We start from the raw sequence: 17236 nt of genomic DNA, 5'->3' as shown, positions 1-17236 counted from the left end.
TACTATTAGTCAAACTCTTCCATTTATGTTTGTGTCATTGGTTAAACTGGCACCACCTTGGATGTTTTGTGAAATTGTAAGAAACCCAAAGGTAGGCTTTTAACCCATTATCCTACGTTGTTTTAAATGCCATTTTATGACTATATATATATATATATATCACAGTAACAGTCAAAAGTTTTGATGTCTTCACTATTATTCAACAATGTACAAATAAAGAAAAACCCTGGAATGTGTGTAGGTGTGTCAACCTTTGACTGGTACTGTGTATGTATATATACAGTTGAAGTTGGAAGTTTACATACACTTAGGTTGGAGTCATTAACTCGTTTTTCAACCACTCCACAAATATCTTGTTAACAAACTATAGTTTTGGCAAGTTGGTTAGGACATCTACTTTGTGCTTGACACAAGTAATTTTTCCAACAATTGTTTACAGATTATTTCACTTATAATTCACTGTATCACAATTCCAGAGGGGCAGAAGTTTACATACACTAAGTTGACTGTGCCGTTAAACAGCTTGCAAAATTCCAGAAAATGATGTCTTTGCATTAGTAGCTTCTGATAAGCTAATTGACATAATTTGAGTCAATTGGAGGTGTACCTGTGGATGCATTTCAAGGCCTACCTTCAAACTCAATGCCTCTTTTGCTTGACATCATGGGAAAATCAAAAGAAATCAGTCAAGACGTCAGAAAAAAATGTGGTTCATCATTGGGAGCAATTTCCAAATGCCTGAAGGTACCACGTTTATCTGTACAAACAATAATACACAAGTATAAACACCATGGGACCACGCAGCCATCATACCGCTCAGGAAGGCGACGTGTTCTGTCTCCTAGAGACGCACTTTTTGCACCAAAGTACGTTCAAATCATTCCCAGGACAAAAACAAAGGACCTTGTGAAAATGCTGGAGGAAACGGGTACAAAAGTATCGATATCCACAGTAAAACGAGTACTATATCGAAATAACTTAAAAGGACCGCTCAGCAAGGAAGAAGCCACTGCTCTAAAAGCGCCATAAAAAAGCCAGACTACAGCTTGCAACTGCACGTGGGGACAAAGATCGTACTTTTTGGAGAAATGTCTTCTGGTCTGATGAAACAAAAATAGAACTGTTTGGCCATAATGACCATCGTTATGTTTGGAGGAAAAAGGGGGATGCTTGCAAGCCGAAGAACACCATCCCAACCGTGAAGCACTGGGGTGACAGCATCATGTTGTGGGGGTGCTTTTCTGCAGGAGGGGCTGGTGCACTTCACAAAATAGATGGCATCATGAGGAGGAAAATTATGTGGATATATTGAAGCAACATCTCAAGACAGTCAGGAAGTTAAAGCTTGGTCGCAAATGTGTCTTCCAAATGGACAATGACCCCAAGCAAACTTCCAAAGTTGTGGCAAAATGAATGACAACAAATACATTCATTAAAAATCCTACAATGTGATTTTCTGGATTTTTTCTTCTCATTTTGTCTGTCATAGTTGAAGTGTACCTATGATGAAAATTACAGGCCTCTCTCATCTTTTTAAGTAGGAGAACTTGCACAATTGGTGGCTGACTAAATACTTTTTTTGCCCCACTGTATATATGTCTATGTAACAAATATCTGAAATGGAAATGTAACATTCAATGTTCTGTGTTTGTCTGTACAAAGTACATCTGTTTGTCCATGATATAATAATAATTATTTTGGCAACAGTGGGATTGCTTTGTCAGTAGCAGAATGTTAGCCGAGGATGCTATGAGTGCATTTCATATACAGTACCCTCGAGTTTCTCGCTTTTATGACTGTACTTTTCTAATCTGATCTTCATAAATCCAATAAAACGATTTAACTAATTACAGTGAGCCTACTTTGGGGTTCAACATGAAACACAATGTTCACGCTCCAATGTCTGTCACACTAAACGCATTTAATTCCAAAAGCATTTTATTCAAACGCATACAAACTAGTAGGAAAGCAGTTCATGTCTTTGTACAGCGATCATGTAATAAATAAATAAAATACAAATGTCATGGCAACGCACCTTCTTAGTACATTATAAGGCAGGTAAGTCCAAAAGAATGTTCTGTTTGTAATGATAGCAGTACTAATAGTCTGGTTCAGCCTGGCTAACAACTTGCAGAGGCCTTTGGCTATGTGATATCTAGCTAACAGAATGCATCATCAATAAGTGCTATTATGTTTTCATCATGAGTGACATTCTTTCATATTGACTGAATATCATGGCTGGAAAATCCCCACGATATTAAAAAAAACAATGTACTGTACATACTCTCCTCTGTAAAAAGTACCAAAATATATGAAACTACCAGACTTGGAACTCTATTCAAACTGCATCGCTGAAGCGTTCCAGATTGTCCGACAGCAATTTAAAGGTAATTTCTGATTGAGCCATAAGCTAGTATTTACCGTGAATGCAGTCTCGGCTAACGCAAGAACGTTGCCTTTGAATTTCGATCGCACTGTGACGCTGAACTTCTGCGATACGGATTGAATAGAGCCCTTGGCTTTTGCCCTAATGAGAAATGAGATCTATCACTTGTATATGTTGTTCTACAGTACGCAGTTATCAGGCTCGTTCCATGACACCATGACTTGTCATAAAACTGTGACCCACCAAAACCCTGAACTTCTGACCCCACAACAATGGGCCACCTGGTTACGGTTTGTGAGGGGCCAATGGGAGGTTAGGTGTAGAACAGTCATATGTTGGCGTCCAGCATCTCCAGGAAGAGTTTGTGCATGGGCACGTGACCCTCCAGGTGGAGCCGGCAGAAGGTGTCCACGGCACGGTTGGCAGTCTGCCGGAGCAGGGGCAGGGTCATGAGCAGTTTGCCTGCCCGGTGGAGCTCTGCTGTGTGCTGGGCGCTCTCGTACTCCTGCAGGGCCTCATGGAGTCCGTCCTGGAACCGCTGCACTGCCTCCACACTCTCCAGGTTCTCTGCGTCTGAACGGGGAGAGACAAGGTCAAGGGAGGCCTGTGGGTGTTTGGGTGTGGGTGGAATTGTGTGATAAACCTCCCCTTGTTTCGGCACGACAGCGTGTCCGATCCCATTGTCCACCTCATTTGTTTCGCCATTGAGGGCTAATGGACGGCCAAGGTTAAGTTGCATGCAGCCGACCCTCATTTTCCCTGAAAGGACTGTAAAATGTAAAAACAAAGGCTCTCTCCTCTGATCCTTCTAGCCACCTCAGGCAGTTGTGACTGCCCCGGAGTGTCAGGCTAACGCAGCCAGACTCGCCTAATGGATTTCTGAATTCCTGTGATAATTTGCAGGGTGCTGGGAGGCAGATGGATTTATTGATCAGGGCTGAGGGCAGAAGCAGCCTTCTCACTGCTAGGATATTGATCAGTTTCCACTCGCTGTGGCCTGGGGAATAACAGCGGGAGCCGGAAGGGAGGGGAGGGAGGGGTGAGAGAAGTGGGTGTTGGAGAACAGATTTGGCAGACGTCTAGACCTCCCCACTCTCTGTCATGGTGGTCTGAAGACTGGCAGTTTGTACAGAGGTGATGGAAAAATGATTCATCAACAAATGTTTTGGCGCACACAAGTATGTAGTATAGCATCGGTAATACCGTTAGTCATTATATAAAATTATTAATGGTAGTTGTAAAAAAAAAAAAGTGGAGGGCTGATAGTGACATGGGTCATGCTGAGAGAATCCCATTACTAAATCACGAGACCTGTGAGGGACGTTTGCCAATATGAGGGGTCTAGCCACTCATTCAGTCCCTGACAGCTAGTAGCTTTTCAAGGCATTGACCATCATTTAACAGCCTTGCCCTGCTAGGGGACCTGACCCTGGAGCAAAAGTGTATTCAAGGACACACCCTGAGGGAAAGTCACTGTGGATCAAACTTAGGGGCTTGAATCAATCTGTATTGCTAAAGCATTTCAGAATGCAAGATAGACATGTGAAGGGTCATTTCCGATCGAGCCGACATCTGCAGCGTTTACGTAAATACAGTCTCTGCTAACGCGGTAACATTGCCTCTAAATTTCAATCACGCTGCAACGCTGAACTTCCACAATACGGATTGAATAGAGCCCTGACTCTCTCCACAGTCCTGAAGGAGTGGCTGTATGTAGGACTGCCTGAGGACGGTGTAGTAGATTTTGTATCAAGTCAGTGTATTGTAAAGCTGCATTGAACACAATTATTTATTGTAAGCAGTAGCCAGGCAGATTAGATAGTAGTGTATATTTTTGATAGTTCCGCCATTCTCATACTGCTTTCTAAGAGGGATTGTACAAGGGTACAGCTAGGTCTCTTGAGTTTGCTCTGTCACAGTTACAGGATCCTGAGTGGCGCAGCGGTCTGAGACATTGCAGTGCTAGAGGCGTCACTACAGACCCGGGCTCGATCCCGGGTTGTATCATAACCGGCTGTGATCAGGAGTCCCATAGGGCGGCGCACAATTGGCCCAGCGTCGTCCGGGTTAGGGGTGGGTTTGGCCGGGGTAGGCCGTCATTGTAAATGAGAATTTGTTATTAACTGACTTGCCTAGTTAAACAAAGGTTAAATAAAACAATAAATAAACAGCTGACAACACTGAACTACTGATAACAGATATCCAGTGCAGGCCATGTAGTTAGTACCTGAGTTGGCGAGGGCCATAGCCTTGAGAGTGACCACTTCCTCTCGGCTCAGGTTCATCTGCCTGTACTTGGTGGTCAGCTGTCTCAGGGCGGTGTAGAGGTCAGAGAGTCCAGCTGCTCTGCACTGGGCCTGGCCCAGACGCAGGTTCCCAGCAAACACCAGCTCCTCCCCATAGCCCAGAGACTGAGACACAACTGACAGGACCAGTGTCTCCATCCAACCACTCTGCAGCAGGGCCATCTGGTCCACCAATGAAAGGGCAGAGAAGCCTGGAAGGGCAAATATGGAAATGTAATACTCCATAAGTTCTCACAGTATAAAAAGTCAACTTTGTCCCTTTGTACCAGTGTAAAATGGCATAGTATTTTAATTGTTTTTAAGCAGGGAGTCACGCTTATTTAAGATTACCTACAAGAGCAACAGGAGTGGGTACCTGGGATATGCTTTGCCCAGCCAATCATGACCAGGAGTTCCCTGTTTAGGAGGTCACAAAGCATCAGCAGGGCTTTAAGGTTGTCATCATTGGTTGAGTTGTCAGGCGTGGCACACAGGGGGGCTGGCTCTGTCAAGAGGAGCTGGGAGATCACTTTGTATCCTGAAGGAGGTCAAACAGATATATTAGTAATGCACTCTATTGTACTCCCCGCTTGTGACTGACAAGACTCTTATTGGAGTGTGTGAGTGTTGCACGACAGAGGGTACACACCGTTGGACTTGTCGGGATGTGTGTCTGGGGCCTTCATATAAAGAGAGAGGCCAGAGTCCCCCCTTCTCTTGTACTTCTGACGTCCTCCTCTGACTCGGTCCATGCGAACACCTGTGGTGACACAAACATGATGATCAGTGATCATCCTCTTGGCTCATTGATTGAGCCCCAATCCCCAAGTCAAGAACAGACTATGGGAGGTGCACAGTACTACATAGAGTCACGGCGCCATTGAACTCTATTCCACATCGGGTAACTGATGCAAGCAGTAGAATCAATTTTTAAAAAGAGATACAAATAAATGTCTAAGTCACCCCAAACTTCTGAACGGTAGTGTATGTGGTAGAAGAGTACTGGCCTTAGGGAACATACTTAAAGTGTTGTGAAAAGTGTTAGGAAATGTAATGTTGTGTAATATTTAAAATGGTATATAACTGCTTTAATGTTGCAGGACCCTAGGAAGAGTAGCAGCTGCCTTGGCCACAGCTAATGGGGATTGAAAATAGAGGTTGAGTAGTTAAAAACTCTAACTCAGGCTGCATGTGTTCTGCAGACCTGCACACTTAAGCATGTCCGTTTATTGAGCCCATTGATCCCACTGAGATGAGTTGCTGAGTTGGTCATCAAGTCTCACCTTCCTTCATCATGCCGGCACGCAGGCACTTCTGGAAGCGGCACGCTTGGCACGACTTCCTACGACGCTTGGTGATCTCACAATCGTTCATCAAAGGGCAGCTGTACTCAATGTTACCTGGAAACAGAGAAAAGCACAGCTCTGTTTACACCACGCACTCTATACTTGAGGTTAACCAGTCAGAAAAGCCAAAGACGCAAAAATGCAATCCAAATGGTGACACTGTATTTTACAGTATCTCTCTCACAGTGCATTCTCGATGCTTGACTTTTCAGAAAGCCTAAAGGTCAAATTGCCATGCTGTAAAACAAAGTGTGTTTTTAGTGGGGGGTGCCACCATGGCTAGCCCTTGCCATCTGGTGGTTTACTGAGTTTCACTGTCTGTGGCACTATGACAGAAGTCCTTTGCCTCTGTGTTCGCTGGCACCCTGAGCTTTCACACAGCAATCAATAAAAGCCCAGACAAAATACAGATATTGATTGGCTTTTTCACACTGAGCCTAACGACCACAACAAGTGTTACAACGTTTGGTCTCACACAAGACAAAAAAGGGGATTTAATAGAGTATTGATTCATTTCTCCCACACATCTATACCCAGACAAGTGGGTCTGGATCTGGGGGTGATCTAGGGGCCAAGGGCCCTCGATCAATGAGCTCACCCCTAAATCCCCCATCCCCCTGGACAAGAGGCTCTGAGATTAGGGCCTCCAAGTTACAGCTCCAAGCTTTTAACAAGAGATTGGCACCTCTTCAGAGTGCCATTCATCAAGAAACTAAAATGTGTTGTGTGGTGTTATAGGTGCAATAACAAACGTTTAAACTGCAGTTTTATATTTTGAAATGGGCACTGTTGCTAAAAGAACGCATTATGAAAAGCCACTTTTGATAAATGATAATACAATAAGTATTTTCATTCAACTTCATACTTGAAATTAGGCGCATAGTCAAATAATGTTGAGATTCAGTCGTTAATGCATCAAGCGCCACTGGATCAATATCACGCGTCAGTTATTTTGGAACATTTGTAGCAGAGAATAATCCGCTCTAGTTTCAGACTGCAAAAATCCAATATTCAGGATTATATTAAGAAATCAAAACGAACGACTATACAAAATCAATTTTTCACATTTAGAAACAAGGCAACAATAAACATATCGTTGTCGCCCCCCTTAAATTAACTACTAGGCCATAGCTCTCGCGGCCAATCCGTGTAACATCGTAAATGCCGGATCTCTATGGCAAGACGCATCAAAATCGGCCCAGTGCTGTTTGAGATAGCAGATTGGCCTATCGCGTGTAACGAACGTACGAACGGACCGAGATAGATCCACAGTCCCCTCCCCGATTTCATTTTGGGGGACAATAAAGCATTTCTGGGGCCATCAACCAATATGAAGCACATTGAGTCTTCACACGAAAATCAATCCCATAGCTGAGTCTGCGGCTGACAGAACTATTGGAAATCTGTGTATGCCGCAATCAACCTAATTTGCGCTTCCCCCTCTAATAGATTATTGATTATGTTATTAATTAAGATCTAGCCCAGAACTTCGCCTTGTCCTAAAAGTATCACACGTGCACGCTCGCACACAGTGCACGCAACACACACTGCTTGATTTGATGTTCTATCAGGTTTTTGCAGAAACCTAAACACTTTTTGTTTACCTTGGATTGTCCTCTTGAAGAAGGCCTTGCATGCCTCACACGACGCTACTCCGTAGTGATATCCCGATGCAAAGTCGCCACACACTAGGCACAGCCTTTTAGGTCCAGAGCCCAGCGACGATAAGTAGTCACATTTGAGGATGGAGTCAACGTGCGAGGAGAGCGCCAAACTGCGATCCGAGCAAAACTGAGATGCGCTGCTAGAGTCCGGTGCTGCGCTGACACCGCTGCCGCTGCTGCTTGAACTCGGGGATTCCGGGTCCAGCGAGTGACCCGGTGAGAATAAATTGTATCCACTGCTGTCCGAGCTGGGACTGAATGCTGTGGTTCTGTCCAGGGCGAAGGTAGGGCTGGGGGGGTCCGTCTTGATACATGTATCATCTAGTAAAGGAGCGTCGTCGGTGTTTGAGGAGTCCAACAGGCTGATGGCACAATTGAAATGATCATGACAACAATATAGTGCCACTGAAATAATGCCCTATTATTTATAGAACTGCTACGATAACAGTGTGGCATGCAGACCACAATATTGTCTGCCTGTTAGGTGGACCACCTCAAGGACCAACAACTCTATTCATGTTCCCTATGGAGGACACCAAATTTTGCATTTATTCTGCAGACAATTAATAATAACTTTTTTCCTTATATCATGCTTAAATTTAAAATAAACACACATCAACAGCACATAATTGGTGGCAATCAGATTAACGACCAATAAAATGTATCTATGATCACATTCAATTGTTCATTACTTTCATACCAAATATGAATGTAAAAAAAAATGACAAAAAAAAATCTCAGTAATTCTTACTGGTTGTGCTGGCTGTGGAAGTGGACGTTTTCACTCAGGCAAAAATCCTTTAGATCCATATCCAGGAAGAAAATCTCAAGGAGATGAAATGAGAACTATAGTTGTCAATGCAGTAGTAGTATTCTAGTATTCTGGTTTGGGAGCTAAAGGCAGAGAAATAGTGACAGAGCGAGGACACTGAGACAAGGGCCACAGTTATAGTTGCAGGTTTATTTAGCTGAAGACTTGTGTCATTGCAAAGGGGCGGGGCCTGGAGGACAATTCCTGACAAGCACTAAACGTTTGTTGATGGTTTCATTCTATTCTCACTTCCATTGTGTTGAGCATACAACATACATATGTACATATTTACATACTACACACAAGGAAACATGTATACATGATACACGAGTCAAAGTATGAATAAGATTTGTTAAAGAGGATTTTCACTGGTACCTCTTATTGACAAAGTGTTATCAAAGTGAGGTGAAAACCTGAAACGTTTATTGCTTATGATGGAACACCATGCGCTATGTCCGTCATTAAATGCATTTTGCTATTCTTGTTTTCCAGACTCCGCCCTCCCTCACCTCTGTAATTGTTGGACCAGGATTTCCCTCTTCTACCGTTTGGTGTAAACAGAGAAAGCATGCAGAACAGACTCACGGACACGGCATCCTCCAGGTATTCGTTGTTCCTCATAACAATGTCTCACTTTTAAAAGCTATAAATTGCATATTGGTGAGAGTACTATTCCAGTTCCTGAACCAAAATGCATCACTATTACTGAAGCATTTGAATGAATGCTTGTGCAGTCTCGCATAGGCCTTTCTCTTTGAAGTGTGTTTTCATGGTTACTCTTGGAAAGTCAGGTAAGGTGAGCTTGAGAGAAAGTGAGAGGCAGGTGGGGGGGAATTAGAACAGGCCGGAAAACCAAGGGATAGAATTAGACTAGAGAAAGGGAGGGGAGGGAGGTAGTGGAAAGAGAGAGGGGACTTTAACTTGGAACTGGTCAGTAGGTCAGGTACATGTGTACAGAACAGGGCTTACATCTGGTGAAAGGGCAGGCGGTGATGAGGTAGGAGGGTTAGGGTGTCTGGAGGGTGAGGATTATGAGCCATCCGATGCCAGTGCGTTGGCAGGCTTGCTAAGGCAGCACTTTTGGACAACCCTGATGTGTGAAAGCCCTGTGAGGAGCGAGAACATCCAAATCCAGCCATCAGACACCTTAGCCAAGTTTATACCTGGTGCTAACATGGGTCCTTTGTCCTGATCTTGTCTGCATTCTGATTGTGCGCACATTTCCAGAAATGTGTCTCCACACACGGTATTCAAATGTGTCGGTTATCCATCTACTGTGTTTGCATTGTGACCACATTTCCTGGTCCCTTCTTTTATGCAAATGATTTCACAGCTATTCTTTCAAAATAATATGTATTTATTTTTTGTAAGACACATTGATATAATCATTCACTGGTGCCACATGTGAATGATTTTAGAGGGCGGAATGATGACGATTTAAATGGTTTCTCTGTCCAGATCTGTCTACACGTGTAAGATATCCACACACAAAGCGTGTCTGACTACCTCCGGAGGAGGGCAGGATGATCTGATCACAATCTTTTGATGTCTACACCTGTCCAAAAATATCGGCACAATCAGAATGCGGACAAGATCAGGACAAAAGTCGGAAGTTAGAATCAGGTATAAACGCTGTTCTAGATACCTGCTTCACTTGAGTTACTGGTATTAGCTGGATCCCAATAAGTTTCAAAATAGATTATCCAACAAAAATGAATCAATCCATTTGGCATATTATACAGTGCAATTGGAAAGTATTCCAACCCCTTGACTTTTTCCAGATTTTGTTATGTTACAGCCTTGTTCTAAAATGGATTAAATAGTTTTTCCCCCTCATCAACCTACACACAATACCACATAATGACAAAGCAAAAAAACGTTTTTAGAAATTTTTGCAAATGTATTAAAAATGAAAACAGAAATATCACATTTACATAAGTATTCAGACACTTTACTCAGTACTTTGTTGAAGCACCTTTGGCAGCAATTATAGCCTAGAGTCTTCTTGGGTATAACGCTACAAGTTTGGCACACCTGTATTTGGGAAGTTTCTCCCATTCTTTTTTGCAGATCCTCTCAAGCTCTGTCAGGTTGGATGGGGAGCGTCGCTGCACAGCTATTTTCAGGGTTCAGCTCTGGCTGGGCCACTCAATGGCATTCAGAGACTTGACCCCATGCCACTTGGCTGTGTGCTTAGAATCGTTGTCCTGTTGGAAGGTGAAACCTTCAAAGCTCTGGAGAAGGATTTCATCAAGGATCTCTCTGTACTTTGCTCCGTTCATCTTTCCCTCGATCCTGACTAGTCTCCCAGTACCTGACGCTGAAAAACGTCCCCAAAGCATGATGCTGGCACTACCATGCTTCACCGTAGGGATGGTGCCAGGTTTCCTCCAGATGTGACGTTTGGCATTCAGGCCAAAGAGTTCAATCTTGGTTTCATCAGACCAGAGAATCTTGTTTCTCATGGTCTGAGAGTCCTTTAGGTGCCTTTTAGCAAACTCCAAGTAAGCTGTCAAATCAAATCAAATCCAATTTTATTTGTCACATACACATGGTTAGCAGATGTTAATGCGAGTGTAGCGAAATGCTTGTGCTTCTAGTTCTGACAATGCAGTAATAACCAACAAGTAATCTAACTAACAATTCCAAAACTACTGTCTTATACACAGTGTAAGGGGATAAAGAATATGTACATAAGGATATATGAATGAGTGATGGTACAGAGGAGCATAGGCAAGATACAGTAGATGGTATCGAGTACAGTATATACATATGAGATGAGTATGTAAACAAAGTGGCATAGTTAAAGTGGCTAGTGATACATGTATTACATAAGGATGCAGTCGATGATATAGAGTACAGTATATACTACGTATGCATATGAGATGAATAATGTAGGGTAAGTAACATTATATAAGGTAGCATTGTTTAAAGTGGCTAGTGATATATTTACATTTCCCATCAATTCCCATTATTAAAGTGGCTGGAGTTGAGTCAGTGTCAGTGTGTTGGCAGCAGCCACTCAATGTTAGTGGTGGCTGTTTAACAGTCTGATGGCCTTGAGATAGAAGCTGTTTTTCTGTCTCTCGGTCCCAGCTTTGATGCACCTGTACTGACCTCGCCTTCTGGATGATAGCGGGGTGAACAAGGCAGTGGCTCGGGTGGTTGATGTCCTTGATGATCTTTATGGCCTTCCTGTAACATCGGGTGGTGTAGGTGTCCTGGAGGGCAGGTAGTTTGCCCCCGGTGATGCGTTGTGCAGACCTCACTACCCTCTGGAGAGCCTTACGGTTGTGGGCGGAGCAGTTGCCATACCAGGCGGTGATACAGCCCGCCAGGATGCTCTCGATTGTACATCTGTAGAAGTTTGTGAGTGCTTTTGGTGACAAGCCGAATTTCTTCAGCCTCCTGAGGTTGAAGAGGCGCTGCTGCGCCTTCTTCACGATGCTGTGTGTGTGAGTGGACCAATTCAGTTTGTCTGTGATGTGTATGCCGAGGAACTTAAAACTTGCTACCCTCCCCACTACTGTTCCATCGATGTTGATAGGGGGGTGTTCCCTCTGCTGTTTCCTGAAGTCCACAATCATCTCCTTAGTTTTGTTGACGTTGAGTGTGAGGTTATTTTCCTGACACCACACTCCGAGGGCCCTCACCTCCTCCCTGTAGGCCGTCTCGTCGTTGTTGGTAATCAAGCCTACCACTGTTGTGTCGTCCGCAAACTTGATGATTGAGTTGGAGGCGTGCGTGGCCACGCAGTCGTGGGTGAACAGGGAGTACAGGAGAGGGCTCAGAACGCACCCTTGTGGGGCCCCAGTGTTGAGGATCAGCGGGGTGGAGATGTTGTTGCCTACCCTCACCACCTGTCATGTGCATTTGACTGAGGAGTGGCTTCTGTCTGGCTACTCGACCATAAAGGCCTGATTGGTGGAGTGCTGCAGAGATGGTTGTCCTTCTGGAAGGTTCTCCCATCTCCACAGAGGAACTCTGGAGCTCTTTCAGAGTGACCATCAACTTCTTGGTCACCTCCCTGACCAAGGCCCTTCTCCCCCGATTGCTCAGTTTGGCCAGGCGGCCAGCTCTAGGAAGAGTCTTGGTGGTTCCAAACTTCTTCCATTTAAGAATGATGGAGGTCACTGTGTTCTTGGGGACATTTAATGCTGCAGAATTATTATGGTACCCTTCCCCTGATCTATGCCTAGACACAATCCTGTCTCGGCGCTCTACTGACAATTCCTTTGACCTCATGGCTTGTTTTTTTTTCTCTGAACTGCACTGTCAACTGTGGGACCTTAAATAGACAGGTGTGTGTGCCTTAGCAAATCATGTCCAATCAATTGAATTTACCACAGATGGACTCCAATCAAGTTGTCAAGGATGATCAATGGACACAGGATGCACCTGAACTCAATGTCGAGTCTCATAGCAAAGGGCATTTCTGTTTTTTATTTTTAATACATTTACAAAAATGTCTAAAAACCTGTTTACACTTTGTCATTATGGGGTATTGTGTGTAGATTGAGGAGGAAAAGATTTTGTTGAATTAATTTGAGAATAACAAAATGTAGAAAAGGTCAAGGGGTCTGAATACTTTCCCGAATGCTTTGTATAACCAATACATTACGATTCCTTTTTTTCCCCTCTAAATTGTGGATATTCCAAACAAATATGATTTTGGCTAGTTCCCTGATACATTTCCACATGGTATTCCACCATATGAAAATGATTTGGGATGAAAGGTTCCCACAGTGGACCCCTGATGCCTCTTCTCTATTCTCACATTCCCTGCCCTTGTCATCCCCCAGCTGTGAAATGTATTACAGCGCAGCAGCACACTGACCCGGTTCCGACCCGGGTAGGCACCCAGTACAGGGAGATAGGATTACTGTCTAGTCTGACACTACCTGACACTTCTCATTCCTCCTCAGCCCTAATCCAACAACGGCTACATCAGCAAGATATCCCCCCCCACACACACACACTCTCAACGCACACACACACTCACACAGACACTCACACACGCACAGAGAGAGAGAGCCTCAGTTGACCTTGTTAACACAACCAGCACCATCAGGGCTAATGGGTGTAATCAAGTGATTCTATAGCTCCCTGGGTGTGTACTGAGGCGCGGGTCAGCCTGGGTGCAGTTTTCATGCTCTGTTACAGTGCAGGTCAATGGTACAGACAGGACTGAACTCTCTCCCTCTCTGTGATGGAGACAGTGGAGCAGGAGCCTACTATTAGCCCATCTTGTCCCTTGTCCTGCTCCCATATCATTACATTGTAACAGGCTGAAAGTCCACTTACAAAACCATAATAATACTAATGCCTGTTTTTAAGGTACTCTTACTGCTTGAATGATCATTTAATAAAGGCTCCATAGTCACGACATGATTTAAGGCTGAGTGATATACACTGAGTATACAAAACATTAAGAACACATGCTCTTTCCATGACAGACTGAACAGGTGAATCCAGTTGAAAGCCATGATCCCTTATTGATGTCTCTTGTTAAATCCACTTCAAATCAGTGTAGATGAAGGGGAGGAGACAGGCTAAATAATGACTTTTAAGCCTTGAGACAATTGAGACTTGGATTGTGTATGCGTGTCATTTAGAGGGTGAATGGGCAAAGCAAAAAATGCCGGTTTGTGTCAAGAACTGCAGCACTGTTGGGTTTTCCCATGTGTGTCAAGAATGGTCCACCTCCCAAAGGACATCCAGCCGACTTGACACAACTGTGGGCATTGGAATCAACATGGGCCAGCATCCCTGTGGAACGCTTTCGACACCTTGTAGAGTCCATGCCCCAACGAATTGAGGCTGAATTGGGGGTGCGGCTCAATATTAGGAAGGTGCTCCTAATGTTTAGTATAATGTAATTGTAGACCCACTCGAGTGGGATATATTTGTAATAAACAAAGGATAAACAAAGGAACAGCAAGTGTAGTTGTTACTGGTTATTGGTGAACACAGTAATAATGAGGCATTACAATTACTCCGAAGCTGCCACTTATCGTATTTGCCAGCAAGTGGTAAGTGTTAACACCGGTTTTCCAGTCATTTGGCCCAGATTCAGGATAGTTCATGAGGAGAGAAAACAGAGAGTGTACAGTCCAACAGAAAAAGAGGATATTTGGCTAGCCCTTGTAATCCGCAAGAGATAATTAAAAATGAAGTGAACCTCTTTAATCAGCTTTGTAGTGTGTGGTGGAGAAGGATTGGCCTATAAAAGAGATTAGACATGGGATCCTTATAAACACTCCTGGGAATTAGGGTTAGAGTAGCAGGTAAATGGATTAGAGGCCTGGCCACATAGAGCATGTGTGAGAGAGGTGGAAACTGCTGTTATGACAGTGTAAGATAAGGACAGTGATGATTCTAATCAAAATTTGCCTGGCTACCCACACTCCTTTCTCCAGCCAAACGCTACACCACGCCCACAGACGTTAGTTTCTTCTCCGCAATGAGTCTGGTTCTGAATACCTCTGCAACCCTTCACCGAATGCAACCACATCCTGGGCCGTCTGATTGGTCCAGAAACCAATAGGTTGAGGCAAAGCTAGAACACACATGGGTAATGTAGTGGTTTGGAAATTCGTAATTGGCTTTGATATGCTGATTGGTTAGAGATGATCCAATCGCTGATGACTTTGTTTCGTACAACGCCCCTTGTGCCCCTCGTCAACACGAAGTATGTAGCGAACGATAGTGCAGCGGAAGAATTTAGTTTGAGCCATCAGGCTAAATCAAAATACTGTGTAATACCTACACCACTGGTTTACTCCTAATGTATACTGAACTAGCTTCCAATATGTTACTACTTTATAACAACAACCTTGCAGGCCCAGACGGCATCCCCAGCCGCGCCCTCAGAGCATGCGCAGACCAGCTGGCTGGTGTGTTTACGGACATATTCAATCAATCCTTATCCCAGTCTGCTGTTCCCACATGCTTCAAGAGGGCCACCATTGTCCCTGTTCCCAAGAAAGCTAAGGCAACTGAGCTAAATGACTACCGCCCCGTAGCACTCACTTCCGTCATCATGAAGTGCTTTGATAGACTAGTCAAGGACCATATCACCTCCACCCTACCTGACACCCTAGACCCACTCCAATTTGCTTACCGCCCAAATAGGTCCACAGACGATGCAATCTCAACCACACTGCACACTGCCCTAACACATCTGGACAAGAGGAATACCAATGTGAGAATGCTGTTCATCGATTACAGCTCAGCTTTTAACACCATAGTACCCTCCAAACTCGTCATTAAGCTCGAGACCCTGGGTCTCGACCCCGCCCTGTGCAACTGGGTACTGTACTTCCTGACGTGCCGCCCCCAGGTGGTGAGGGTACGTAACAACATCTCCACCCCGCTGATCCTCAAATCTGGGGCCCCACAAGGGTGCGTTCTGAGCCCTCTCCTGTACTCCCTGTTCACCCACGACTGCGTGACCATGCACGCCTCCAACTCAATCATCAAGTTTGCGGACGACACTACAGTGGTAGGCTTGATTACCAATAATGACGAGACGGCCTACAGGGAGGAGGTGAGGGCCCTCGGAGTGTGGTGTCAGGAAAATAACCTCACACTCAACGTCAACAAAACAAAGGAGATGATTGTGGACTTCAGAAAACAGCAGAGGGAGCACCCCCCTATCCACATCGATGGGACAATAGTGGAGAGGGTAATACGTTTTAAGTTCCTCTGCGTACACATCACGGACCAACTGAATTGGTCCACCCACACAGACAGCGTCGTGAAGAAGGCGCAGCAGCGCCTCTTCAACCTCAGGAGGCTGAAGAAATTCGGCTTGTCACCAAAAGCACTCACAAACTTCTACAGATGCACAATCGAGAGCATCCTGTCGGGCTGTATCACCGCCTGGTACGGCAACTGCTCCGCCCACAACCGTAAGGCTCTCCAGAGGGTAGTGAGGTCTGCACAACGCATCACCGGGGGCAAACTACCTGCCCTCCAGGACACCTACACCACCCGATGTCACAGGAAGGCCATAAAGATCATCAAGGACAACAACCACCCGAGCCACTGCCTGTTCACCCCGCTATCATCCAGAAGGCGAGGTCAGTACAGGTGCATTAAAGCAGGGACCGAGAGACTGAAAAACAGCTTCTATCTCAAGGCCATCAGACTGTTAAACAGCCACCACTAACATTGAGTGGCTGCTGCCAACACACTGACTCAACTCCAGCCACTTTAATAATGGGAATTGATGGAAATTGATGTAAAATATATCACTAGCCAGTTTAAACAATGCTACTTAATATAATGTTTACATACCCTACATTACTCATCTCTATATGTATATACTGTACTCTATATCATCTACTGCATCTTTATGTAATACATGTATCACTAGCCACTTTAAACTATGCCACTTTTGTTTACATACCCTACATTACTCATCTCATATGTATATACTGTACTCGATACCATCTACTGCATCTTGCCTATTCCGTTCTGTACCATCCGTCATTCATATATCTTTATGTACATATTCTTTATCCCTTTACACTTGTGTGTATAAGGTAGTAGTTTTGGAATTGTTAGGTTAGATTACTCGCTGGTTATTACTGCATTGTCGGAACTAGAAGCACAAGCATTTCGCTACACTCGCATTAACATCTGCTAACCATGTGTATGTGACAAATAAATTTGATTTGATTTGAAAAGTGTATACGATAAATGTGATTCGGTAACAAAGAATGAGATCCAAAAGTCAC

The 17236-nt window shown here is 44.3% G+C and overlaps 1 protein-coding gene across 1 annotated transcript; it reads right to left on the bottom strand.

Moving 5' to 3' along the window:
- Positions 1-1900: 1900 nt before the first annotated feature.
- Positions 1901-8673, bottom strand: LOC112266770 (estrogen-related receptor gamma). The gene is made up of 7 exons (XM_024444552.2): positions 8433-8673; positions 7622-8043; positions 5955-6071; positions 5321-5431; positions 5048-5209; positions 4614-4883; positions 1901-2959 (listed from the first exon to the last, which is right to left on the bottom strand). Exons 1-7 carry the CDS (start codon positions 8489-8491, stop codon positions 2715-2717), a joined length of 1386 nt encoding a protein of 461 aa, XP_024300320.1. The 5' UTR covers positions 8492-8673; the 3' UTR covers positions 1901-2714.
- Positions 8674-17236: the final 8563 nt, after the last annotated feature.

The sequence above is a fragment of the Oncorhynchus tshawytscha genome, linkage group LG14, assembly GCF_018296145.1.
Source record: "Oncorhynchus tshawytscha isolate Ot180627B linkage group LG14, Otsh_v2.0, whole genome shotgun sequence".
NCBI classification, from domain to species: Eukaryota; Metazoa; Chordata; class Actinopteri; order Salmoniformes; family Salmonidae; genus Oncorhynchus; species Oncorhynchus tshawytscha.
Note: the sequence above shows the minus strand (reverse complement) of the source record. Positions and strands in the feature narration are given on the sequence as shown.

What these genes read in the sequence shown, in the direction of transcription:
- LOC112266770 (XM_024444552.2), bottom strand. Translation starts at nt 8,491, where the DNA reads ATGGATCTAAAGGATTTTTGCCTGAGTGAAAACGTCCACTTCCACAGC. An exon ending in TTCCACAGCCAGCACAACCA is followed by an intron (nt 8,044 to 8,432) that starts GTAAGAATTACT and finishes TTGTGCCATCAG; the next exon opens with CCTGTTGGACTCCTCAAACA. An exon ending in CTGGGCAAAGCATATCCCAG is followed by an intron (nt 4,884 to 5,047) that starts GTACCCACTCCT and finishes TTGCCCTTCCAG; the next exon opens with GCTTCTCTGCCCTTTCATTG.